General features: G+C 39.7%; 1 protein-coding gene across 1 annotated transcript in view; it reads left to right on the top strand.

Moving 5' to 3' along the window:
• Positions 1-27,714, top strand: part of LOC144783416 (uncharacterized) — a 182,528-nt gene that overhangs the window by 142,986 nt on the left and 11,828 nt on the right. The window contains 2 exon segments of the mRNA XM_078662404.1: positions 3,664-4,031; positions 12,972-13,228. Coding sequence (XP_078518530.1) covers positions 3,664-4,031; positions 12,972-13,228 — 625 coding nt within the window.

Genomic DNA, 27,714 nt, shown 5'->3' with positions numbered 1-27,714 from the left:
AGCGCACAGCTACCCGCAGTGGGTTTCCCAGCGCTTGCTCAGGGAACCCTTCCTGGTATTCCCCTGTGAGATAGCAGGGTATCCACAAGGTGAAAGTCAGGCATCCCGCCGCAAGGGGCCGTTGTGGAGATTAAGCAAGCTATTGCCCAGAGTCGCAGAGTGTGAACCCATGAGTTGAGGAGGCCCCGGGGCGAGAATTATCGAGTCCGTGGAAATTTTAGCCCAAGACCGGAATTGAACCCTGGTCCAGGACCGATCTCAGCTTCCGGGTCTGCGGCCTCTAACCCCTGAGCCACACTTGTCTTGTTATGAGGGAGAGGGCATAAGAGTAATATGCTTGCTGAAAAATAAAGTAACAACAAATGTAAGATTAAGTAAAGCATGTGAAATGTAAGCTGGAACAAGATAGTTACACATTTTATAAACTAAAATACGGAAAACGGCTGATAAGGATCATATTTAACGTTTTTCAATTTTATAGTTTTTAGCAAGTGAGGAGAAGCAAGACAGGGACAAAGAGAGGGAATAAGAGGAAGAGAAAGAAAGAAAGAGGGGGAGGGGCAGCAGCAGAGCAGGAGAAGTAAACACTGTTCTTCAAAGAAAGTAGAGAAAACAAAGTTGTGCTTCACTGGCAAACTTTGTAAAGTGGCGCTAATGTGTTTGGTTGTGAATAAAAGTAAACTTGACTACCATGATGATATTTCATAAAGGAAGAGATGAAAGGTTACAGAAGAGGGAAAGGGTACGTATTGCGTATGGGGGAGTGTAGAATGGGTGGAGAGTGGGAAATAAGGAGAGAAGAGCAGGGGTAAAAAGAGGGGTGAAAGCAGAGAGTGCATCGAGGGAGGAGTGACAGCTAAAAAGACATCAAGGGAGGGAGTTTGGTTGGCTACAGAAAGACAAGAGAACTGGGAGAAAGAATAGTGAAGAGAGAGGACGCGGATCGACTTAAAATAAAAAAAGAGCATGGACTGGTGGGAAACGAGCAAAGGTTGATTGGCACCGGTGACGGAGGCTCGTTTTGGCAGGCCGGGAATGAAGCTTATAGAGTTATGCCTAGCCCCTGCATACTTCTGTGAACATGACTCTAATGCCCCCTTCCACCCTGTCCTCCAAGGTCCCTGTACCCACCTGAAACTGCTCCGCTGCCCTCAGTTCACAGTACTAAAGGCTCTGTTCCTTGCCTTACCAGTCACATCGGCGTACACTTCCAAGCAGCATCAGAGAACCACCTTCCTGACCCTGCTCGCTATGGAAGAGCAAGGATCCCTAAGGACAGGGGACAACCCGCGATGAGCATGCTGCAACTAGGCGGCCGTACCTGAACGAGGCGGCCATCATGAATTACAGAAGAGTGGAGGGTTTCAAAAACATAAAGCGAACATGTAGGTCTGAAAATACATCATTATATATCTTTCCAGTCACTAAGTAAAGGGCGTGCTGCTGCAATTTATATTTGAAATTTTATAGAATATTCTATAAATTATTATTAGCATTATTGTACTTAACAATGATGAGAAAATACCCCCTTTCTAATACTAACAACATCATTCCAGTAGAATGATGATAAAAGTTGCTCAGAGGTTCTATTTAGATAAAAGGCACGCATTCCAAAATGGCCATCGCTATCACAGTGTGCAGCCCGGCAGCCACTAGTTCCGTAATCATGGAAATAAAAGACAGCAACAAGCTGATTATCCAGCTGTTGAAAGTAAACAATAGGGCGCTTCACGCGAGTCAGCCTGTTTCACTGAGGCCGCAGGCTCTAACAGCTTAAGCGTAACCAATGGGGCAGGTGATTGTATTGACGCCACCCAGCCTCAAAAGCAAAATACACAAGCATTTGCAATGCAATAGGTCTCGTATTACTGAAAGTTTGAGCTATTCACTTTGCTAATAACAATGCAACACCAACAGCTCCAACTTTCAGTAATTGCAAATCAATTGCGGCACTCACACTTTAGCTTTAAACATCTTAAGCTAAAGTGCGGAAGCTGCAATTGCTCGAAAAGGAAAGAAATAGACACATTTTTTTCTATGTCTTTACTTTTGAAGCAATTGCATCACTTGCGCTTTAGGTTAAGATGTTTAAAGCTAAAGCACGGGTGCTGCAATTGTAACAAAATTAAACAAATTGAAAAGATTGGCGGCCGCATGCTTTTTTTTCTAAATATTTATTTAATGCAAAAGTCATCAAGAAAATTGTGCTTCAAGGCAGTAATTAAAACATACCGAGTAACAACACATATAACAGGGGGTGTCCTCCTGGGAGGTTAGTAGAAGAGAAAAGGATGTACTAAGGAGGGACTACTAAGCCTATTGACCAATGAAAAGTTACCATTTACAAAGGACAATGACAGGAGCCAAATAAAAAGATGGGCGTAACGTGGGCAGAGCTTTATGCCTATATCCTGAATATTAACAACCTAAAGAAGGCTTGGGTCCTTACGCAAACTAGATAGGACCACTGTTACATTGTATACAAAACAAGTATCTAGTTGCATTAGTACACAATAAAGCTTTAGACAAAAAACGAGCCGATGTCTCTAATACACAAGCTTGTGTGATTTATTTCACTTTTCTTTATCACTTTTAGAAAAATGTTTGATGCATTATAATCATGTCATTATAAAGGGCAACATGAAATTATGACAACTTTTGAACATTCAACACAGATTTTGAAAAAACAACAGATGTGTAATGAAATTAGAAATACACAAATAAATATAGAGTATATACATCTCTTGACAAATACATTTAAAGACATGAGAAACAAGTCCTGAACTGGAAATGACAAACACGTCTTGTGTCTAAAGCTTTATAGGGTACTAATGCAACTAGATACTTGTTTTGTTTATCCTGTATACAGCGGGTCTCGAAGATACAGCGCAAGTGCTGTCTAGGCGAGACCTAATAACACAACAAATTAATCGGGTCTCAATGTAAGAAAAAGAGTGGCCCACTAGAAGTTATAAGGTCATTGATTGAATTCTGCACAATCAAATTTGACCTTCATGGAAGGACTAAAGACCACAGGGGTGTAACAAAGGTCCCGCAGCCCCCAGAGTGCGGGGAGTCCCCAGGTTTGCGATACTGGAGGGGGCCTCCTCAGCCCCTATTGATGTGAGTGTGAGGGGTCCCTTCAGCAAATCTTGCAGGGGCCCCCTCATATATTTTGCTACGCCACTGAACGACTTCCGTGGCCCACACTTTGTACTAGTAAAGAGGACTTTGTACATTGGATAGATATATAGATGACTCTCCTCTGTTGAGCCTTGGCAGAAAGACTTATGGAGGACACTAATCGTGGTACATACAGAGGCCTAAAAAGCTGGGGATGCCTCCCCTTTAAAATTCCTGCGTTTCAGAGATACTGATATGCTGGAAAACACACTGCTTTTCCTACAGGAAAGTCTCAAACCTAATTCAATCATTCGCACTATCAGGACTGCTTCCAAGTCCTCAGACAAAGTAGTCTGTTAGAGACTGATGTGACAAACCAAATCCAGAACCAACCTCTTGATTGGCTCCACCATTTCTTGAAGTTCAAAGGGACCGGGTATACTCCATGTTCCAGCCATGGATAAATTGTACCATTTTATTGTCTTACTGAAAATTGTTTGAATGACTCTGCTCACAGCTTGTGTTTCTTTCTTCTTTAAGTCTGAAGATGGTAAAACAGCGTATGTGAATACGGTCTATGGCAGCATCCCGAATACCGCAGTGCACAGGATTGAGGTACCGCTGAGGTGTGAGATGGTGGATAACGAGACCTTGATTCTTCAGTTTCATCCCATGGTCACCTCCAAGGTGGCGCTTGGTCATCACAACGTCTCGATGAGTTTCTACCAGAGCAGCGCCTTCAATGACCCAATCACAGTGTTTCCTTATGAGATTGACCTTCACGGGAGGATATACGTCGAAATTAAGGTGGAGTCTGATGATGACAACCTCCAGATACATACCGAAAACTGTAACTCCTCCCCATCCTTGACTCCAGACGAAGATTCCTACAGTCTCCTGAAGAACGGGTGAGATGTCAGACAAATGCATTTCTCCATGAATACAGCAAAGAACTGTGAAATAACAAATTCCTTCATTATTAAGTAGCTTAACTTGGATATAAATACACATAGTAATATTTTCCTACATGTAGAAGCAGATGTTGGTGTGGCTGCAGATATCCATTTACAAGGGGACCTCCTGGTCCCAGAGGATTCCTCTTACCTGCAGATTCCCCCTCAGTGTAATGCTGTCCCCCAATATGTTCAAACCCTACAAGGAACCACTCACCAGTAACAGCACCACAGTTCATCAAGCTGCCAAGGACAAACAGATCCACATGAAAGTGTCCTTTGCTCTGGACATCCAATGCCTCTAGCAATGCATGCACCTTCATCAGACCCAGTATGCAGCTCATACATGAAGCTTAACCCCACCAAAAGCAGAATTCATGCTATTTTCCATATCCAAACTTGGCTCAGAGGCAAGCACATGGGTTGGAAAACCCCTTTCACCCAATGCCCATTCACCTAGATTCATGCTGGACACCAGCTTTACTCAACCAAGCGGCACATTGCAAAGAAACCAAGACAGTCTTATACCATCTCTATCTACTGAAGAAAGTGAAACCATTCCTGCCAGAAAGCACTATAAGAACTGTTGTTCCAGTCTTCAACCTCTCACATTTAGGTGGTGGCATTGCCCTCTTCCACGTCCTCTCAGACTTCACACTGTACATCCGTAATTGTAACCTATACATCAGAGCATGCCTCACTAATGAACACATTATTACCCCTCACTCTGATGTAATTCCGCTGCCTCCAATTGCCAGCCAACACCATCTTCAAATCCAGCTCTATCATCTACAAAGCTATAACAACCAGCTGTATGATCTCAGAATATCATAACCAAAATCTCATCAGGCAGAAATATTGTGTCCTAAATATACTTGACAAAACTATCACCCGTTAGTGTTAATAATACAATGTCTGCACAAAATGGGACAATATGCTTGTAAATCAAATTTGGACACTGTATTTCTGTCAGATTTTCTTTCGCTAGTGATAGTTCAATATACACAACCTGTACAGCACCTGCCTTTCAGGTTGGTTTGCACTATAGAAGTATCACTTGCATACGTACAGGCACACAAACGTACATAAAACGCTCCAAAATGTTCCCTCCTTGGAGGGCAACTCATTCATTCAGCTTATAATATATAGTGCAATATAGACAAAGGAGTCTGAAATCCCTGTACAAAAGTCCATCTCCAATTTCCTTATTACTGTAATTTGTGATGTCTCTGGTTACCTGCAATAAGCATATGGTGTTGCTGCTCAAATGTAATGAGTTACCATAGTTGAGTTTTGATGTTATAATAATTCTTGCCACAGCTGGCAGCTAGGGTGAAATGCAGACCTCAGAGTATCATTGCATGTGTAGATTAAACAGTAAAAACAAGAACTGGCTTGTTTTTCTTATGATGTGTTTTTCTTAAATGAACAGTGATCAGCATACAAGAGATATATATGTCAAAATGTTTATTTTTGCACCCTGGAGTCTTTGCAGAATAGATGAGATCTCTCTGCAAGTTTTTATACGTTCTGAGTAATAATGTTTTAATCCGATTCTAATATCTTTGTGCAACAAATTACTGTTTTTGATATGTACATTTCACAATATCAATTCTTCATGTCCGCAACCATACTATCTCTCTCATACAAAAGAGCAAGACAGTAATCATTGAAGCAGTTTGTGGGAAGGGGTGTGTAACGAGGCAGTAAAAAGAATAAAATATACTCTCCTTTTCTTATGGCTAACTTCCTCTATAGGGTTACAAACTTCATAATGACTTGTAATCTATACTAATATAATAAAGAGTGAGCCCAAACCTTTGAGGCGGGTAATCTCAGGAACCACAGGACCAATCACAACACCCAATACAGCGTTGGAAAGGGCAGTTGCAGCAGAAGGACATAGGCTATGCAGACGCCCACCATATACATTTCAAAGGTAAAATAACCGTGCCAGCAAAGTAGTCCCTTGTGGGCGTGTCTGCGTTGTGCTGTGGGAGTGTGCTGGGGGAGTGACAAATGCTGGGGACGTGTGGTACATTCCGCCCTTCATGCCATATCTCATATCGTGTGCTAATCCCACCCTGCTCCCTTTAAATACCCCTGCTCCCCATAATCATATCCCACCCTTACTCGTTAAAATACCCCAACACCCTTAAACACTAACCCATCTTAACCCTATAAATATACCCTGTACCCCAAAACCTAAACCTATCCCTAAACCCTAAAAATACCCCTGTACCCCAAAACCCAAACCTAGCCCTGAACCCTATAAATACCCCTGTACCTCAAAACCCACACCTACTCATGAACCCTAAAAATACCCCTTACCCCAAAACCCAAACCTAGCCCTGAACCCTAAAAATACCACTGTACCCCAAAACCACCCCTGAACCCTAAACTACCCCTGTACCCCAAAACCCAAACCTAGCCCTGAACCCTTAAAATACCCTTGTACCCCAAAACCCAAACCTACCCCTGAACCCTAAAAATACCCCTGTACCCCAAAACCTAAATCTAGCCCTGAACCCTAAAAATAACCCTGTACCCCAAAATCCAAACCTACCCCGGAACCCTAAAAATACCCCTGTACCCCAAAACCCATACCTATCCCTAAACCCTAAAACTACCCCTGTACCCCATAACCCAAAACTATATCTGAACCCTTAAAATACCCAAACTCCCCAAAACATATATCTCAGTACCCCAAAACATATACCCCTATACCCATACTTACCTTATCTAAACATTAAAAAAAATGCTTTTACCATTCATGCATTACAACGAATTTCGTTGTAGATGTATGCGTGGTAAAAGCATATAAAATGTAATGCCATGCGATACATTGGCATTGCGAAGTTATGGTACTTTCGCAATGAAATTATGCGGAGTGATGGTATGGGGAAAGAAAGTTGCGGAATAATGGGTGTTTACCCTCCCCCGGTAAGTACATTGGTGGCCCGGCGGCCCACATCTCCAGCAACATACTCATATTTTTTCACCACCCATTTGAAAAATGCATAGGTCTCTCTCTTTGATGGCCAGCACCGACATACACTTTTAGACACACCTCCCGCCACAAGTTCTAGAATTGCGAACTTTAGAGCTGGGGAGCTACGTTCGAATCGCGGCATCAGCTCAACATCCTGTGATTCCAGGCAAATCGCTTTGTCTCCCCGTGCCTACTACAAATGAATGTGTTCTTCTGTAATGTAAATTGTGCTCCTGCCATGTTGTCGAGTTTGCGCTATATAATATTGCAAGGAAAAGTAAAGTAGGGAAACTTGAGTTCACACACTACTGAACGCGCACTCTTAAGTGCATCAGCAGCGCACTGTGAATCGGAGGGTTTCACAGGTCTGTCACAGATAAGAAATGCTATCAAAACGAAATCCTACAAAACAATATACTACTGGCCGGCAGCAATTCATACCCGGACAACGTCGGGACGGGCTGCTAGTATCCTTATATTCTACAACAGTGGGTACTATATCCATGTATAATCCACAAGGACTGGTTAATACAATTGTATTGTTGAAGTTTACTGAGCATTGATAAATAGTCACCAGAACAAAAATATATTTATTTAGTCCCTAGTTAAGCAATGCCTCATGGTGCTAACAGAAATATCATTGCTTTCCTCGAAAATCATCCACTTTTAAATATTGCAGTGTTTGTGGTGAAAGATGAAATAAAAAGTGAGATGTACTATCACACCAATAGATGAGTTTGGGACCAGGCATGGTACAACATACAGAGGTTCAGGTTTAAAAAGCCTCTGCCCGACGGCACACGATGAGATCCAGTGTAGTCAACAGCGCATCCACTCACTAAAGCAACCCGCTGACTCCTGCTCACCGAATGGCCTAGATTTTGAGACACCTTCTTAGTCAAGTCTTCCAACCAGACACGAGGAAACAACAGTCCTTCCACTGCTGCCCTTTCCAGACATAATAGCCAACAGAACACGACCTGGGTCTACTAACCTTTCCCTAATGTGCTATATCCTAGGTTCTTTAATGTATCATGCAAAATGAACCAATGGACTCTATAAACTCCTTTCCACTTGCTCCACCAGCTAAAAGAATCACCAGAGGAATCATCAGAGAAATCACCCGCACCTTCATCAATAACACCAGCTGCAGAGTTGAATTTATAAAGTCCTATCAGCATCATGTAACCAACACATGAATACATCCGAGGCAGGCCAAACTATTGAGAAACGATCACTCAAGCTAATCAATGCCAGATCTTTGACATGACCAGCTAGCTGACCACAACCCTGATCTTCTCTTCATCAGATGGCTAGGAGATGAGGCTGCTCCAGGATGAACTTCAACCTAAACCTGCTTCTAAGAAAAACCCACTGCTTCTTAGCCTCTGGACCAGCTAGCTGACAACAACCCTGTTGTTGTCTTCATCATTTGGCTAGGAGATGAGGCTTCACCAGGAAGAACGTAAGCGTAAAACTCTTTCTAAGAAAAACCCACTGCTTGTTAGCATCTGGACCAGCTAGCTGACCACAACCCTGTTGTTGTCTTCATCATTTGGCTAGGAGATGAGGCTTCACCAGGAAGAACGTAAGCGTAAAACTCCTTCGAAGAAGAACTCACTGCTAGTGTGCCTCTGGATTCAGCAATGTTCCCAAAATAATTCTAGAAATTGTAACTACATGCTTTCAACATAAAAGCTCCTGTCATAACAACTCAGCAACAACATCTTCAACTCAGAATTAAATCTACTTAGAACCTAAACCAGAAGCTGTGAAAAGACAACCAGCTATAACAGCTCTACAAAATATACAAAACATCCATCATAAAAGCAAGAGAGCTCAGTACTCTCATTGCATTGCATGTACATATAGTGATAGTGTTTTTAAAATTCAAAAAGTGTATTTCATTTCAAATTCATCTTATATGTGACAATGAAGAAAAAGGAGGGAAATTGAAATAAAACAATTGCCCAGGGTCACACAATTTGGTCAAGTGGAGAAGCCAGGATTCATCCAAGGTTTTCTAGGTTCATATTGTGCAATAGAGTTCACTAAATAGATATGCTTTGCTTCCCCATCACTGACTTTACACCCCCCGCTGGCATCAGTGCGGCCCTCAGTCACACCAAACACCAAACTTTGCGCCCCCTGGGAAAATGTTTGTGAGGACCCATGCCTTACACCATTCATCCTAAATAGGAAAGGATTTATTTATTTATTTATTTATTTATTGTTTGAAATTTATAAAGCGCAAACAAATGCCCTTGGGCGTCTCTGCGCTACAGATTCTATGCAGGATGTTAGAGCTTAGATTTTACTGGTTAAACAGCCAGGTCTTTATTATTTCACGAAATTGAAACAGTGATGAGGCAGTACGGATGTTTAAAGATAACGTGTTCCAAAGCTTTGCTGCTGTCACCACAAAACGTCTATCTCCCCAAGAGACTGTTCTAGTACGGGGGACCAATAGCTGAAGTGCAGTCTTGGATCTAAGATTTCTCAAAGGACAATGAAAAACCAGTTGTTCAATTAGAAACTGAGGACCCTGTTTATGAATAGCCTTATAGGTCAGGCACAAGGTTTTGAATTTTATACGGTTCTTGAGCGTTAGCCAATGGTAGTTGCGAATAACATGTGCGATTGGCTGAAATTTTGGGGTCCCTGAAAGCAGCCGAGCAGCTGTATTTTGGACCGTCCGCATTTTGTTAATAACCCTACATTGTGCATTTGCAAATAGTCCATTACAGTAATCCAGTAACGTACTAACCAGGGTCTTTCCTGTGCTTTCTGGTAAGAATGGAATGAGTTTCTTAATCATTCTTAGTTTAAAGAAAGCGGTGGACTTCACTTGGTTAGCATGGGGAACAAAATTTAGATTGTTATCAAATGTTATTCCCAAATTTCTCACCTTTGAAACCGGTTGAGGTATTGACCCCAATGAAGCAGGCCACCAAGAACTGGACCAAACAGGTGACAGTTTCCCGAAAATAACCACCTCCGTCTTCTCGGTGTTAAGCTTGAGGCAATTGCTGGCCATCCAATCCTTGACGGCCAGCATGCCTCTTTGGAAAGACTCTGCTACAGTGTCTCCATCTCTGGTGGACATGGGTCAAGGGCAGACCCGGCTTTTACAGATTTTAAAATTTCCATGGTATGCTGTTCTGTAATGTCTTTAAATTGTAAAAAATAAGGATCAGAGGGGGTAGTACTTGGTAGATCAGAATGGGTAGAGACTTTGGAGGAAAACTCTGCATAAATGTTATCTACCTTTCCATAGAAGTATAGCGCTAAGGCGTCAGTGAATGCTTGGGATGGGAGAGGGACTGGATCGGGCGCTCTACCCGATAACTGTTTCACCACTTGGTACAATTCTCTGTGTGAGTTTTTTGATGTTTCTATCTTGGATGTGTAGAATTTTCTTTTTTCTTCCAAAATCATTTTTTTATACTTTGTAAGTTCTTTCTTATAGCACATCTTTTGTTCCAAAGAGTAGGATCTTCGCCAGTGTCTTTCTAAATTCCTACACCTCTGTCTTTGTTCTCGAAGAGAATCCGTAAACCACGGAGCAGAGGGGGACAATCTATTTTTAGAGATTGTTTTTTTTAGTGCGAGTTGATTAGTGGCGTTACTTATCCAATTCAGAAATTGCTCAGTAGCTATATTCGGATCAGATGCAATGACCGGACAAGTATTTGTCAATAGTGTGGAAAAAAGTGAATTGTCTATATCTTTCCAATTTCTAAAGGTGTCATGGCCGAGTGCTACCACCTTCTTAGTCGGGGGGCCTTCAGTGATTAACCTACAAATAATAGCGTAGTGATCGGACCAAAGAAGAGGGAGGATATCTTGGATGAAGATCCCTTTAACATTGGAGAAAATACCATCCAAGACATGTCCGGCTTCATGCGTTGGTGATGGCATAATGTCCTTCCTCTGATGGCCTTTACTATGTTTCATCTTGAGCCTCTAGACCAGATTCTTCCCTGCCCTGTTTCCTTTCTAGTAAACTGTTTCTCTAAGTCTATGTAGCATTAATTCCACCCTGATCATTCATTTACGCTTCAGCTGTCATCTAATTCTAGTGAGTTTATCTTGCCATTTATTTTGGATCTCCATGTCTGGATATGATCATGGGTAGGGCGCACTCAAGGGTAGGTTGCACTCAAGGGTAGGTTGCACTCAAGGGTAGATTGCACTCAAGGGTAGGTTGCACTCAAGGGTATGGAGCACGATTCAGGTAATTAACAGGCTCAGGAACTACACATAGGTTCAACCCGGTTGGATAGAGACATTAGAGGACTGGTCCCTGGAGACTGGGGCAGCTGACGAGGAGAAGGGATGTCCTGATCATGACAAAAGACACACAATACTAAAGAGGGTGAAGATAGGCCATCAGATAGGAAAAGGCTGAGCACCTCCAGAGCAGAGTAAGAAGTGACAACAGGAGGAAATGGAGGCCTCAAAACTTCCATTTGTTGCTAGGTAGTCGCTGCTTTCTAAAAGCAGTTCTTTTTAATCCTTCTTGAAGTTGCATTACCCTCAAGTTAGGCTGCCTCTACCATCCGGTAAATGCTCAGGTGTTCTGAACTTCTCAATTTTCCCTTAGACTCCTCTACTAGGGGCTTATTGAGATTTGCAGTAGATCCATATTGGAGGTTACAACTCCCAAAATTTGGAACCAACTGGTCATTTTGCACTTGTTAAAAATGTCAAATGCCGATCCATTGCTTATGGAAAACTAGCAACCTATGGTCCATCTGCCTTTGTCTATATAGGTTCTGGAGAAAGCAGTACATAGAATACTCAATTCTCAGCCTTTCTTAAAGAGGATAGGAGTTTTGATGAGGCCCAGTCTGGCTTTTATTTGGCCATGGGACTGAGAAAACCTTACTCTCTTGGCCTCAATGACCATAGACTCCTAGCCAACCATGGCTAGTCCTCTGCCTTGGTGTCACTGGATTAGTCTGCAGCCTTCGACATGTCTGACGCACACAGATAATGGAGCAATTGATGGAGACTGGCATGGAGGGCAATGCATTCACCTGTCTATGATCATGCGTATCTAACAGGGCTCAGGCTGTAAAGATGAGGTCCTTTCAATAAGGATTCAAAGAAGTGTTCATGGTGTTCACCACGGCTCTGCAGTAAGCCCAACACTTGATAATATGTACCTTTGGCTGCACTAATTCACTCTTTTGGATTGAGGTTCACTTGCTTTGCTCACTATACTCAATTGTTAATTTCTGCGGAAAATAAACAAAAGAACTTTGCACCAATGTTCAAGGAGTGTATTAGCTTCCAGGACCAAGGTGAACTGCATTTAAAGCAATGTTCCTTGTGTTTGAGGCATTTCATTGGATGGGCTCTCAATATCTGCAGGACGAGTTCCTTGATTAGATCCCCACCCTTTGCCTGAGATACGTTGAAGCTCGCCGTGTACTAGTTTCTAAGGTTTGCTGCACCTGCAGGAATACAATCTTTTTCTGTTGCTGCGGCAAAGTTATGGAACTCCTTGCCTTCTTTCCTTAGGATGCATGACTACCTGTCTGCATTTCTAAAAGCTTTGCCGACCTGTCTGTTTCTCAATTGAGCAATCTTCTGTTTGCTATCGTGTCAGTGTCAGTGTCATTGCCAGCACTTTAGAAATTGATATTACATTACATCACATTACATACACTGCTTGAACGTCTCATGGTGAATAGAGCACGCTTCATAAATGATGCACAAATTGTGTAGAATATCAGATCTTCAACCTCTTTCTTAGTCCGATTCTTTCTACTGTGATGAGTCAAACACTTCAAGGAATAGTTTGTAGGTTTTCTAGATGATGCTCCTGACCCACATGTAATTTTGCTCAGTTAAGATAATACATCTGTCTGTCTCCTTCTTTACCCTTCATACAGATGCTTCATGGACTCAACTCTGCACAGTTATGAATCTTTCAATCCGAGAGCTCAGCAATTTGAATTCCATGTGTTCAAATTTGGAGATTCTCCAGAGGTCTATCTCCATTGCGATGTCATCGTCTGCCACAATGACTCTTCTCCAAATCATTGCACTCAAGGATGCTCTGGACAGAGGCATAAGAGGGACAGCAGTGGGTCAGGAAGCCATCCCCAGTCAGCAAGTCTTACCCAGGGACCCATTGTTTTTAACCATGGTGAGTCCAACTGTATGGTTGCATGACATGTCAGAACTGGTGACAAGTAATAAAAGGTACTCAAGAACTTATGGGTGACAAGAGGTATTCATATCACTGGAGGGGGTGATAATATGTTTATAGTAAGTGGGTGACTCTATACAATGTCTTGCTTCATATTTCTTATTATAGGCATGTTTTGACATCAGACACACATGTAACAAGAACATCATTCATGTACATGCTAATAACTTCTTACCAAATAATAGTGACATCACCATGCCACCATCATTACAGCCTGAGGATGCTGGTACACAATGGGAGTTTGTTTAATAAAACAAAAAACAATGACCCTGAAACGCCGTGAATAATCAAATAATCTCCCAGCATGTCAGGGATCAAAAATAGGGTGGGGCAAGTGACACAGCAACCTGGTAGCCTTGTGGCCAACATGCAGTCAGGTCAATGGGTTCCACTGCCAGAACCAGTTCACTTTTTTCAAGTGAGGAGAGGGAACTGAGAAGCCCGCTGTTCCCTCACTTCAAAATGTGACAGAGGAGCCATGGGTTTGATAATGCTGCAGCACTGACAATTTATGTAGGTATCCCCATCCTACCAAAATCTAAATGAACCTCTCCTAGTTGGATACACGCTAGCACCCCCATGAACTACAATGAGGCCAGTTTGTTACCCGCCATAATCAGCCATTTAGCTTTGCAATTGTTCACCCTCTCAGCATGTTTGTGGGTCTTTTCTCGATATCCCCAAAACCTCAGGAAACATATTCTCTGGTTGTGCAGTTTCACAGGAAGCTAATATTCCATTGCTCTAGACTGTTAAACATCCAGTCACATTATTTTGCTAAGAATTCTACGGTTGTTGGTGCCTTCTTCTTTGGGTTGTCCACCTTCTTACTCAGGTCTGTAATGGACTCAGATACTTTAGACTGGAAGGTTTCCAGCTCCGCCAAGCAGCCTTGTTCTCACGGTGCCCCTGGGACCAAGCTGCACCTGATTGAAGAGTCCCAGCTAGAATGAAACCGGTCTTGCATCGCTTGGTTCCGGTTCAGGGAGGACCTGACCTGGCAGGGTGGGCTGGGCTGTTCCTACTGAAGCAGAGTCAAGACTAACTTGCATAAGGCTGGGTCTAATCTAAAGTGGTATGATGGGTAAAAACAATGGACTGGGATGTGGCCCAAGTAATTACCAGTGGCTGAGATTGATTCAAGCATTCCTCGCAGTCAACCCATAATTGTTGTATTCCTGCAGATTCGCCAAAGGCACACTCCTGAGTCTGCCTGTGGAGCCTAATGTTACTGGGACCCTTAAGTCTGAGGTACTTTTCACTTGTTGAAAGCTGTGTGGGGCCCAGGACCACTTGTGGTCCAACAAAGTTGATTGCAAATCTGTGAAATGTACTTCTTGTGAGGTTCTCCAACCTCTTTCAGTGTTTCAATGTTGTGGTTTCACTTCCATTAATTGGTTAAGAGGGTGGTTTACCTAGGACGCCACAGGAGAGACAGAACCTCACTACTTTCAGAGGTGCTCGTTCTCTCCTGCGCTTAAGACATAGTGATCCAGCGGCCTATAGAAAATATGTCATATATTACGCTACCCAACTTTACTACTTATACTAATAATCACTAATTAAACACAAAGGCCCATTTATCAAAGATGACATATTATGACCAACTGAACCATGTGGCCTAATTAACCTATTCACAATTTATATACATTTATATACAACCGCGGTAAATGGATATCATCATTTCAATAAATCTAACTATTTATTAAGCCACTTATGGCGATTGAATCTAGCTAATGGTAACCTGAACCCATGAAATGTCAAGACCAGCTTGTTTTCAAAAGTAAGATTTTATTAGCTATTTATTATAATTTCATAAATGTAATTTTTATTAAAGCATTTTTATTAGAATTATTGCAAGTAAAAACATTATAAGTTTCAAAATTATTATTGCAAAAGTATTTATTAGTTTAGCATTTTTTCAGAACCTAAGTCCCTAACTAAGCTAAATAAATGGAAATAAAGTAAAGTCTTTGAGGGCTCTTACATGCTCCAAGTAAAGTCCATCAGCACGACACCCTCATCCAAAGGTCAGCAAAAGCAGAAGCGTGACCCTTCTATAGAGAATGGATTTTTATACCTTTCTGCGCTAAGCTAATCTAAGTAAAAGTAATTCTTTTCTGCAAAAGTGGGAGTCCCATTGGTTCACGAGTGACAAGTGACATGTCACCTCATTTTCAAAACATCAGTTCCGTCACTTTCTTAGAGTCCATTGTCTCTAGTATTCGAGCTCCGAGGCTTCCTCAGATTGCAACATTTTCTTGCATAAAATTTTCATCGTGTCATTTTGCTTCCTCGGATGCGAAGTTATCAAATGTTCCTCCTGCCGGTTCCTGGCCTTGGCCTTGTCCGAGTAGGAGACTGCTAGAAACACACCACGCTTTCCAAATGTTGCCATCGAAAGGAAATCTTTCTTTGAAAGGACTCTCTCTTGCTCCGTGCAGAAATTATTTGCAAACTTGAGTAAACTAGGCCCAAAGCAGTCAATTTAACGTCCACTAATATATAAACAAACACAAAAGAATAATTAATGTAAGAAATATTATTTGTTCTGTTGCCACCCAACATTGCTAATGATTAACCCATTAGTCTAAATTACCTAGCCAAAGCAAACAATTAAAGCAGCATTATATCTGCCAGTCTTCTTTAAATCCATCGAAATTCTTTATGCACCTATAGAAAATAGAGTGACACCACATAGACAAGGAAAGCAAAACAAGCACATGCTACTTTTAAAAACAGCCGCAATTAGTTATAACATGACAAAAGGACAAAATTAATTTATTAATTTGCATGAACAAAAGATGCAACAATTATGCACGTTTATGAGCACACATGTTAACTTCCCGCTTGTAATGTAACTTTAATCTAGGTTGAATTAATACAAACACAGCACCAAACGTTAATAAAGTTATTTTTCATTATGGAAGTATGACTTCACGAGTTGAAATGAAATGATTTCCAAATCTCGCTCCATCAACTCCCTCATCTGGTGATTAACAAATCACCACACCACACCCAAAATTTAGTAAAATTTTGACTAACTGAAAATGGTTCGAATTCATTTGTATTAGTATTTTCTAAAAATTTGTCTCTGCAAAATCTTTGCAACTATCATATTGAGCTCTACGTAACTCTTGTAACTCTATTTCCTTCTCCTGTTCCTTTTTGATCTTATAAATTCGTTTCTTTTCCTTCATGTGTTTCTTTCTCTTGTGTAACATGCAACTAATTTTTGTCAAAACTACTATAAATATTATTACAAACAAAGGTGTTAAAATCTTGCCAAGAACTGAACCACCAATTTCTTGAAACCAGGTTTTAATAGCCTGGAATCTCTTTGTAAGTCGCTCTGAAAAATCATCCTCTTCCATGGGAAATATTTCTGCATGCATTTCTGTGATGTTTTTGATATACATCTCAATATTCTTACTTTCATCAGGGATATAAGTACAGCAGTGCTGAACATGTGAAATACCATAGACTCCTCCCTCTTTTGCCAGGAGTATGTCTAACGCAAGGCGATCTTGCATTACCATAGGTCTAATTGCAATGACCTCAACATTCACTAATTGGAAACCATCTGCTGTGTCGGTTGACAATCTGTCAACGATTGTGGATAATTTTCTGATCCTTCCTGCATTCAAGGTTATACCTACTAAAGGTATTACTGCTTCAAAAATATCTCCCAAAATTTCTGTAAAACTTTCTCTTTTATACCTATTTATATGATTATTAATTTTAAATAGTCCTTCTTCATTTATGTCAACATGAAATATCTTTGGAAAAACAAGCCCAACAAAACATGTCCCATACCAATGATCTGGAAGGTTATAATAAGCCTTATCACCACAAATAAAGTAAATCCCAGGAAAAATTGGATCTTTGCCACCTTTGAATCCCCAACCTCCCATGATTTGATAAGTGTCCTCACAATTACTAGCACCTACAAAATAATTATCAAAAAGTGTATTATCCCTTCTAATGCAAAGCTTACCACTAATTGGTTTATCTATGTGTATTGCAACATTATCAAAAGTCTTGCCATTAAGCTTCTCATCCTCTTTTTGCCAGAATTTAGATTTAGTCTGTTTGACTATTTCATTTCTCCTATAAATTGCTCTTCTCTCCTCAACAAGATTCAGGAAAGACTTTTCTTCAGCTCTTAATTTGCAGGTTAAATTATTTCTATAAGCATACTCATAGGTGAGTTCATTAATGACTAAAAAGAATTCCCTCATCTGTTTAGCTTTTTTATGTTTATTCAAAGCACTCTCAATTTTTAAATTTGCAAAAATCTCATCAAAATTTGAATAGTAATATTCTAAACGACCAGTTTGATAAAATAAGCTAGCTAACACACTACAAGTTATCCCATATGTGAGAGGAAGCATATTGTAGGTCACTCCCTCAGAAACAGAAGCAGGTAATTTTACACAGACGTAGCAATCTTTAACACCCATTACCTTAACATATTCTCCCAAAAGCCTTGAGAATGAATTGCTTGAAAAATCACTAACAGATTTATCCTGATGAATTTCAGGTTTGTGATCAATCACTTTGTTAGCTATATCTGTTGCACTATGTTTGTCTTGACTAACTGAAGCTTTGCTTGTCATGTTAACTTTATATAAATCCTTACTAATTTCAAAAGGAATAACAACAGCCAATACTAACCAGAGCAGAATTAACATGAGCACACACACCAGAGTCATCTTTCAACATTTCTTGAAAATTGAACACTTTGAAGTACTCCTTTCCATAACATAAGGCATCTTTGGAAAATGTTATCTAAAAAAAAAAGGTAATAAAAAGAAAACAAAATTTTAAAAATTAACAAAACTAAATATATACCCCCCTTTTTAAAATCTTTTTTTTTTTACCCTCTAACAACTTTTCTTCGACCTAATGTCACAAGTTAATTTCCAACTAAACAACTTTTCTTCGACCTTGTGTCACCTAACACAATTTCTTCAGCCTTTTGCCATAAACGAAACCCAAAAATCTTTATATTAGTACTTCAATCATTGTCACTAATTTCCTCAACCTCTTCCTGTCTACTGCTGTTAATTTCAATAACAGGAGGAATAATCAGATAAGTCCACTCAGGAGATTTATATTTCTGATTAGGTCTCAAAATTCTTTTTGTTTTTCTAGACACTACTTCTATTTTCCTCCCTTTTTCAAGTTTCCTTTCAGGCTCTTTTTGACTAGTGATTTCGTTCACTTGCTCCTTTGACTTTTTAATCAACCTGACTCTCAATCCTCCATTTTCACTTGGCCATGATTCTCCTTTTCTCAAGATCTTTCTTTTCGGTTCTGCTATATTTGTTTCAGTCTTCCAAGATCTTTTTCTCACTCTTCCTTCTTGATCATCAACATCACTTTCTCCAGAATCACTATCAGAAATTTCTATTCTTGACTCAGGAACTTTTCTAATCGGCAGTCTTACTCTGTTAGGAACTATACTCTGTCTTCCATCACTGGTACTTGGTAATTCGACTTCCTCCTCTTCTTCAATTACCTTCAACTTCCCAGTTTCTGGTTTCTTGTTCCTCCTTCCAGAGCTTATTTTCTGCTTTTCGATACTCTCCTGGTCAGAAATTACAATTGATTCAGCTTCTCTGTCTTCAAAATTTTCAATAGTCTCTACTCCATTCACTTTCTTGACAGACTCTTCTGCTGAATTTCTTTTTAACAGATCTTCATCACTTTCAGAGTCTATTCCAATGATTTCCAAATCTTTTCTGCTCAAGTCTTCATTCACTTGCAAATTTTCCAGATGTCGACCTCTCTGTCGATCTTCAGAATCTGGATTTCTTTCACCTTCTACTTCAGAATCAGAATCATTTGTAGAATCACTCTCTTCATCAGAGTTTTCAGGAGTAGGAATTGGAATAGTGTGGCTTGGATGTATCCACCTCTTCAATCCTTTACATTTTACTGCATTCGTTGTTACTAGAATTATTTGTCTAGCTTTCTGCCACCTTGGAACTAGACAATTTCTTCTTCGATGTACTTTAGTTCTAACCCAATCTCCAGGTCTCAGATCATGTGTCTGTATTTTGTCATCTGATTGTACTTCAGTTCCCACCTGATTAGACACAGAAGTAACTACGTCAGACAGTCTTTTGCAATATTCCAAAATAGCACTGTCATTAATGCTCAACAATTTCCCTACTGGTACAAAAGCTTGTCTCATGACTCTGCCCATAAGAATTTCATGAGGACTCAGACCTGTCTTTTTATCAGGTATGCTTCTTAGAGACATTAAAACAAGTGGAAGAGCATCTGTCCACTTCAGACCTGTATCAAGACACATTTTTCCAATCCTGTTTTTGATCGTTCCATTAATCTGCTCAACTACTCCAGATGACTCTGGTCTGTATGCACAGTGTATTTTCTGCTCAATATGCAAAGCTTCACAAATCAATTTCAAAAGTTTATTATCAAAATGTCCCCCTCCATCACTCTCAATAGTAACAGGGAAACCGTATCTTGGGATAATTTCTCGAAGAAGCAATTTCGCCACTGTAATTGAATCACAATGACGTGTTGGAAATGCCTCCACCCATCTTGAAAACAAACACACAATCACTAAAACATATTTTAAACAATTCTGTAAAGGCATTTCAATGAAATCCATTTGTAATCTGGTAAAAGGGCCACCCTCCCGACCTATGATTCCTGTACCTACAACTGATTTCCTGTTTGGGTTCATTCGTTGGCAAGTTAAACACCTCTGACAAAGAGATTCTGCAATTGTTCTGAATTTGGTATTAAACCATGTTTCTTTAAAAAATCTGATCATGGAATCCCTTCCAATATGACCAGGGCCATGATATAATCTGGCCATGTCAGCAATCATACAATTAGGTAAAACTACTCTGCCATCTTTGTAAGTCCAAACTCCATCTTCATCTCGTGGTCTACATTCTACTTTTAACCATGTGCTTTTCTCCTCATCATCAGCTTCATTTTGTAAATCTCTGATTTCCTGCCATGTTTCAACCACTGTTGTTAGCATCAATGAATTCGAATCACTTTCTTTACTCCTTTCCCGATTATATGCACAACCATTTCTTGCGCAATACTTAGCCGTCTCATCTGCATAAGCATTGCCTTTGGTGATATAATCCTCACCCTTTTCTGTGAGCTGCACATTTTACGACAGCAATTTCTTTTGGTAATTGAATGCCATCTATTAATCTTTTAATGAATACTGCATTTTTAATTGGAGATCCTGCTGAAGTTAAATAGCCTCTCTGAGACCAGAGCTGTCCATAATCATGCACAACTCCGTATCCATACTGGCTATCAGTTATTATGGTAACTCTCAAATCTTTTGATATTTCACAAGCACGAATTAAAGCAATCAATTCAGCCACCTGTGCTGAACGAATTCCTTCAAGACATGATGCTTCTTCAACATCTGCAACTGTACAGACTGAATATGCTGCCTTTAAAACACCTCCCTCTGATCTTAAACAGGAGCCTTCCACAAAGTAGACAAAATCTGATTCAGGCAAAGGTTCCTCTTTAATATCTTGCATTGGCTTGGTACAGTATTCCATAACATCCAAGCATTCATGCTCCACATCAATTTCATCAATAATTTCAGAATCAGGCAATAATGTAGAAGGATTCAAATGCACACATCTTGCAATAGAAACATTATCTGCTCCTAAAATAACTTTCTCATATTTTGTCAATCTATTACTAGTCAGATGTTTATTTATTTATTTTTAACATTTATTAAGCGCGAACAAATGCCCGCAGGCGTCTTGGCGCTGTACTTTTAATACTCTCCTATGTGATCTTTTAGTTTTTGTGATCTTACAATTTTCAGAGGTCAAATAACCATGTCTTCAGTTTCTTCCTGAAGAGCATGAGATTTGGGCTAGCTCTTATGGTTTGCGGGAGTGTGTTCCATAACTTTGGGGCGGCAACTAGGAAACGTCTGTCTCCCCAGTTAACCAGCCTAGTCCGTGGCACTACCAGATCATTCTGTCTTGCTGATCGTAGTGTCCGAGTAGGAATGTATGGGGTAAGATGGTCACACAAAAATTGAGGCGCTTGCTGATGTAATGACTTGTAGACGATGCACAATGTTTTAAATTTGATTCTATTCCTTACAGGGAGCCAATGAAGATTTCTCAATGTCTCAGCTATTGGTTTGAATTTAGGGATGTTAAGGAGAAGTCTGGCTGCCGCATTCTGGATTGTCTGCATTTTCTTGATAATCCTGACTTGAGCATTTGCAAGCAAGCCATTGCAGTAATCCAATGCTGATAGGACAAGGGCGCTGACCAATGTTTTACCAACATTTTTAGGGAGAAAAGGAAGAATCTTCCTAACCAGTCGTAATTTATAAAAAGCCGTGGAGGCCATTTGATTGGCGTGTGCCATGAAGTTTAAATTGTCATCGAAGATGACACCCAAATTTCTCACCTTCGTGGTTGGTTTGGGGACAGCTCCAAAAGAAGATGGCCACCAGATTGAGGACCAGCTGGGACTGAGGTGGCCAAAAGTGACCACCTCGGTTTTCTCGGAATTTAATTTCAAACAGTTTGCAGACATCCATTGTCCAATGGCCAGCATGCCTGTTTTGAAATTCTCCGCCACTGTTTCCCCATCATTTCTGACAGCCAGTATCAGCTGTGTATCATCTGCATATGAGGTAAGGTTCATCCCGTGCGCTTTGATGGTTTTTGCGAGGTCCGACACATATATATTGAATAGTGTCGGACTAAGGGATGAACCTTGAGGTACCCCACATGGCAGTGATAACTCAGCAGATGTGAACTGGCCCATTGTGACGGCCTGAGATCTCCCTGTCAGAAAGGATGCCAATAGTTTTTTTGCTAGTCCTTGCACGCCCATTTTTTCGACACGGTTGACTAAGATCTTATGGTCAACCGTGTCGAAGGCGGCCGACAAATCTAAGAGAACCAGTAGTGCAGTGCCACCCTGGTCTCTGATTAGTCGAATGTCATCCGCCGCTTTGATGAGCGCAGTTTCTGTTCCATGAAACTTGCGGAATCCAAATTGTGTTTCATCGAGCAGATGATATTGCTCAATGTATTCCGCAAGTTGGACATTCATGGCTTTCTCAACTATCTTAGCAACAAATGGAAGGTTTGCTATGGGCCTATAATTTTTCAGTTCGGTTTTATCTAAGCCAGGCTTCTTCAAGAGAGGTTTTATTAAGGTCTTTTTTAGATAGTTAGGGAAGATACCTGTACGGAACATTAGATTACATATCTGGGTAATGACTGGGATCATAGTGTCCATTAGCAGACGAAGGGTGTTCAGCGGACAGGGGTCCAGGGCCGATCCAGATTTAATCGTTTTAACAATGTTCTGGATTTGATCCTCCGTTACCTCTGCAAAACAGGAGAGGTTATTGCTTAACGAAGGTATATTTACTTTTTCATTACCATGGTTAACTCCAAGATTGAATGCTGAAAAGATGTCATTCACCTTGGTGAAAAAGAAGGATGCCAATGAGTCACAGAAAGTTTGTGAACAAGGGGGATTAAGGTCTGGGGCACATCCCGCCAGATGTTTAGTTATTTCAAAGAGCTTTTTATTTGAATTTTTTGCATTTTCAATTTGCTCTGTGTAATACCTTTTTTTTGTTTCTGTGATCAGGAGTTTATATTGGGATAGAGATTCCTTATATGCTTTCCTGTTTTCATTATCATATTTTTTCCTCCAGATTCTTTCTTTATTTCTGCATTGCTGTTTTAGTTTTTTTAGCTCCTCGGTATACCAAGGTGCTGAAGGGGAGCTTCTGTTCCTGGACAATTTTTTACAGGTACCAACTTATTGGCTGCCTGGCCCACCCATGTTTGGTATTGCTCAATAACCGTTTCTGGGTCATTAGCCCAAGTGGGTAGTGAGTCCTGTAACGCATCCTTGTGTCTTACTCCTTGTCAGGAGTATTTCAACTGAATGGGGAACATAGACTTTTACAGGAAACCCCATTATGATTCCTTCACTTTGCTCCAAACTGACACTAGTTGCTGCAACTGCTTTTAAACAACCTGGTAAGGCTTTTGCAACAGGACCAAGAACTGCTGAAAAGTATGCAATGGGTTTTCTCAGATTTCCATGCCTTTGAATTAGTACAGACAATGCACATCCTTCTCTTTCACTGCAATATAATTCAAAATCCTTTTCATAATTTGGCATGCCTAGAGCTGGAGCTTCACATAAGCTTCTCTTTAAATTCTCAAAAGCTTCCAACTCAGATTCATTAAGAACAATTGGATCTTTTACATCTGATTTAGTTAATTTCTGTAGTGGTTTCGCGATTACTGAAAATCCACTTATCCATTGTCGACAGTAACCAACCATTCCTAGAAACATTCTAACCTGTCTTTGAGTTTTTGGAGGTTGCATTGCTTGAATCATTTTAATTCTTTCAATTGTTACCTGTCTTATTCCTTTTGCAAATCTATGTCCAAGATATTTCACTTCTTGTTTACAAAACTGCAATTTTGCAGGAGACACTTTATGTCCCTCATCAGCTAGATGATTTAAAAGTACAATTGTGTCTGTCACACAATTTTCTCTCGATTTTGCTGCAATTAGTAGATCATCAATGTATTGCACTAATGTCGATCTGCCAGGTAGATTTAGATCTTCTAAAGATCTCTTCAACAACTCTTTAAAAATAGAAGGACTCTCTGTATACCCTTGAGGGATTCTACACCATGCAAGAGTCCTATTTTGGAACCTGAAAGCAAAAATTTCCTGACTCTCTGGATGTAAAGGAACAGTAAAGAATGCATTGCAAAGATCAATGACAGTATACCACTCAGCATCATGTGGAATCTGATATAAAATGACTGCTGGATTTGGAACAACAGGACAACATGGAATTACAATTTGATTAATCTTTCTTAGATCTTGAACAATTCTATATGTTCCATTTGATTTTTTTAATTCCCATAATCGGTGAATTACAAGGGCTACTCTCAATTTCTTTTAAAACACCTTGTTTAATGAATTTTTCAATCACTGGAATAACACCCTCTATAGTTTCTGCTTTCATTTTATATTGAGGAATGTTTGGAAATTCTATTCCCTGTTTCAATGACATTTTGACTGGATCGATATGTTTCATCAGACCCATCTCATTTCCAGTCAAATCCCAAATCTCAGCTTTGACTGTCTCTTTTAGTTCTACAGGTAGGTTTTCTTTTTCAAAAGCAGGAAACAAATTTGTTTCTTCTGTTTCTACTAACATCATTGTCATTCTATACAAACCATCTTCCTCCATTGTTTGTAATTCTACTCCATCAGGGGAACAATATATTCTACAATTCATCTTACACAATATATCTCTCCCTAATAAATTCACTGGACTGCTATTACAAACTACAAATCTATGTTTGTCTTTAAAATTTTCAATTTCAACTTGCACTGGATCTGTTAAGTCAGTTTTAATTTGTTGATTACTTACTCCGACTACTTGGATGGTTTCCCCAGAGAGAGGTAGGTTTTCAATTTCCACTGATCTAACAGTAGAACGGGTAGCACCAGTGTCCACTAGAAAAGTGATGTCTACATCATTAACTTTCCCATTTACAAATGGACCAGACTGGTCAACCTCAAGAGTGGCTCCAATTACACACTCTTCCCCCTCTCTCGGGCACCGTCAGAAGTAATCATCAGAATCACTTCCTTGATTCTCTGTTAACAAAAACTGTCCTGAAGCATTTTGCACAATTTGTCTTTGAGTCCTTATTACCTGATCATCTCCTTCAAATCCAACACCTGGATTATATTTTTGACTTCCCCCAGAATTAGAAAAGGGAGGCTGTGGAATTTGATTCTGCTGTTGAATCAATTGATTTTGTAGCTGTCGCTGAAGACTCAGGTCATTCAGTTTACGCTGCAAACGTAGCTGTTGCTGCAGATCAACATTGTTCTGCATCTGTGGGTTTAACAATGGATTTTTAAAATTTCTGGGTGGGTTTTTACACTCAATCTTCCAGTGTCCAATCTCGCCGCAATTAAAACAAGGCAATTTCTGTTTTAAATCATCAACTTTAGCATTATATCTTTTATTATTATTAAATTTAAATTTCCCTTGACCCTGATTCATGTTTTGATTTTGAATAAAATTTGCATTTTTATTTTCAAGACTGGCAATTTGTTGCTCAGCCACTTTCACTTGTGCCCACATCGCTTTCTATTTCAACTTCTTTTGTTTGACCTCTAACTCATCACTACAGTATTTTGCTTTTCTCAAAATGTCGTCAACTGAAAGTGATTGCCATCCGACAATATTATACTGGCAATTTGTTGCTCAGCCACTTTCACTTGTGCCCACATCGCTTTCTATTTCAACTTCTTTTGTTTGACCTCTAACTCATCACTACAGTATTTTGCTTTTCTCAAAATGTCGTCAACTGAAAGTGATTGCCATCCGACAATATTATTTCTAATCATTTCCCCAACTTCAGGTATAAGACCATAAACAAATCTGTAGATAAAATGGCTCATATCTTTTTCGTCTAATTTTTCATAGCCACTGTATTGTTTAAAAACTAATAGTAACCTTTCATAAAATGAATGAACTGATTCTTTAGGTTCCTGATTAGTTCGATCTATTTTAACCCAATCCACTTCCTTTGGAGCAATTTTTTGTTTTAACCAATAAATCACCTTTCCGTAAAAATCCATTACTATTGGAGCTGGAGCACCAGTTTCTTTAATTCGCTCAGGTTCCTCTTTTGGCCAACCTATAGCAATTTTACATTCTGTCCAAAGATCTGACGGAACAACGATGTCGAAAAATCCATCCAGATCAATCCACAAAACTTTTGAAACTTTTATAAACCTGTCTACTTGTCGATACCATTCAACAGGCTTCTCTCTAAGTCTTGGAAAATCGTTAGTGAAAAGTAAAATATCCTGTCTCGACCAAGGAACATGAACATAACCTCCACCAGCAATTTCTCTCATTGGAAATTGTTTTGATAATTTCTCTAATTTTTCATCCTCCTTCTTTCTAGTCCACTTCACTCTCCATTTGCTCAATTCACCAAGCTTTTTGATGTAAACAATCAAGCCTTTTATGTGCATTATTCTTCCTATTAAGTTCAAATTCTCAATGTCTTTTTCTGTAAAATCTAATCTATAATGCTTTCCAAAATTCTTTTGTCTACTTAAATCAATTTCGAGTTCTGCTGCCAGTTCCTCCAACTGATCATATTTATTCTTTGTTTTCCATTGAATACTCTTGCAGATGAACAGTAGTTCATCATCACGACAAAATTTTAGACTGTCAGAACCAATTGTACCAATTATTAATTCTTCTAAATTCGCTTTTAATTTTGCAACATCAAGTTTTGAATTTGACCCTCTTCTTTCAGAAGTTTCAGTATCAGATTCTGCACCCATTGGAGATTTGTTAAAAGAACCTTCATTGAAAGTTAAATCAGGCATTTTCGTTTTCTCATGATTAATTTCAGATAAATCTGAATAAAATATTTCAGCAACCCTTTGAACTTCTGCATTTAAAGGGATCGTTAAACTTGTCCTATTATTTTCTTTTTGTTCAAAAACAGGCTGAACAGGACCAATAGTTACTGGAACTGTCACAGCTTCCATGCCTTTAGTTATTTGTCTAATTAATTCCTCCTTGGATCGTAAATATTCTGAAGTATTTACAACTTCCTCATCCCTAATTTCTCTCATTAAATTTTTAGGGGCTTCCCTTTCCTTTGGAATTAACGAAAAATGTTTACCCCCAATGTAAACATCAGCATTTGTCCCAGTTTCTGATTTTTCTGGAGTTTCAAAAGATTCTGAATTGTTAGAGTACAATTTTGGAGATTCAATAATAGGAGGAGCACTTGGTGTGGTTTCAGTAGAAACCATCAGAGTAGACCATGATCGAGGAAGTCTCAAAGGTTCATTTCTTTTATTAGAAGTAAAAATTTCTTCTAAAACTGCATCTTCAGATTCACTTTCTATGACTACATTATTTTTCTTCTCAGATCTTTTTTTACCAGGAGATCCTAAAACCATTTCTCTAATTAAATAGAGACCATCACACATGTCTCCCTGTCTCCACATTCTCATTCTATCTTCATGTGTCTCTCGTCTATAGCTTGGTATTTTCGGAGGTCTTTTAATACCACTCGCTTCTCTTTGAAGTTGAAACATTTCATCCTCCCATTCAACTAAAGCTTCAAATTGAGTAGGTCTCGGTTTCGGTATAAGAGCATTCATCTTTTCTCTCAAATTTCTTAAAATTTTTATATTAAATGAACCATCTTCTGGCCAAGTTAAAACATCGTCGTCTTTAGTGTAATGCTTCCAGACATCAAACCACAAAACAGTATGATATCCATATTCACCTTCCATATACGCTGCAGGTGTTTTGTATTTATGAAGCAATT

The sequence above is a fragment of the Lissotriton helveticus genome, chromosome 9, assembly GCF_964261635.1.
Source record: "Lissotriton helveticus chromosome 9, aLisHel1.1, whole genome shotgun sequence".
Classification (NCBI taxonomy): domain Eukaryota; kingdom Metazoa; phylum Chordata; class Amphibia; order Caudata; family Salamandridae; genus Lissotriton; species Lissotriton helveticus.
This window is presented reverse-complemented; position numbering and strand designations above follow the sequence as displayed.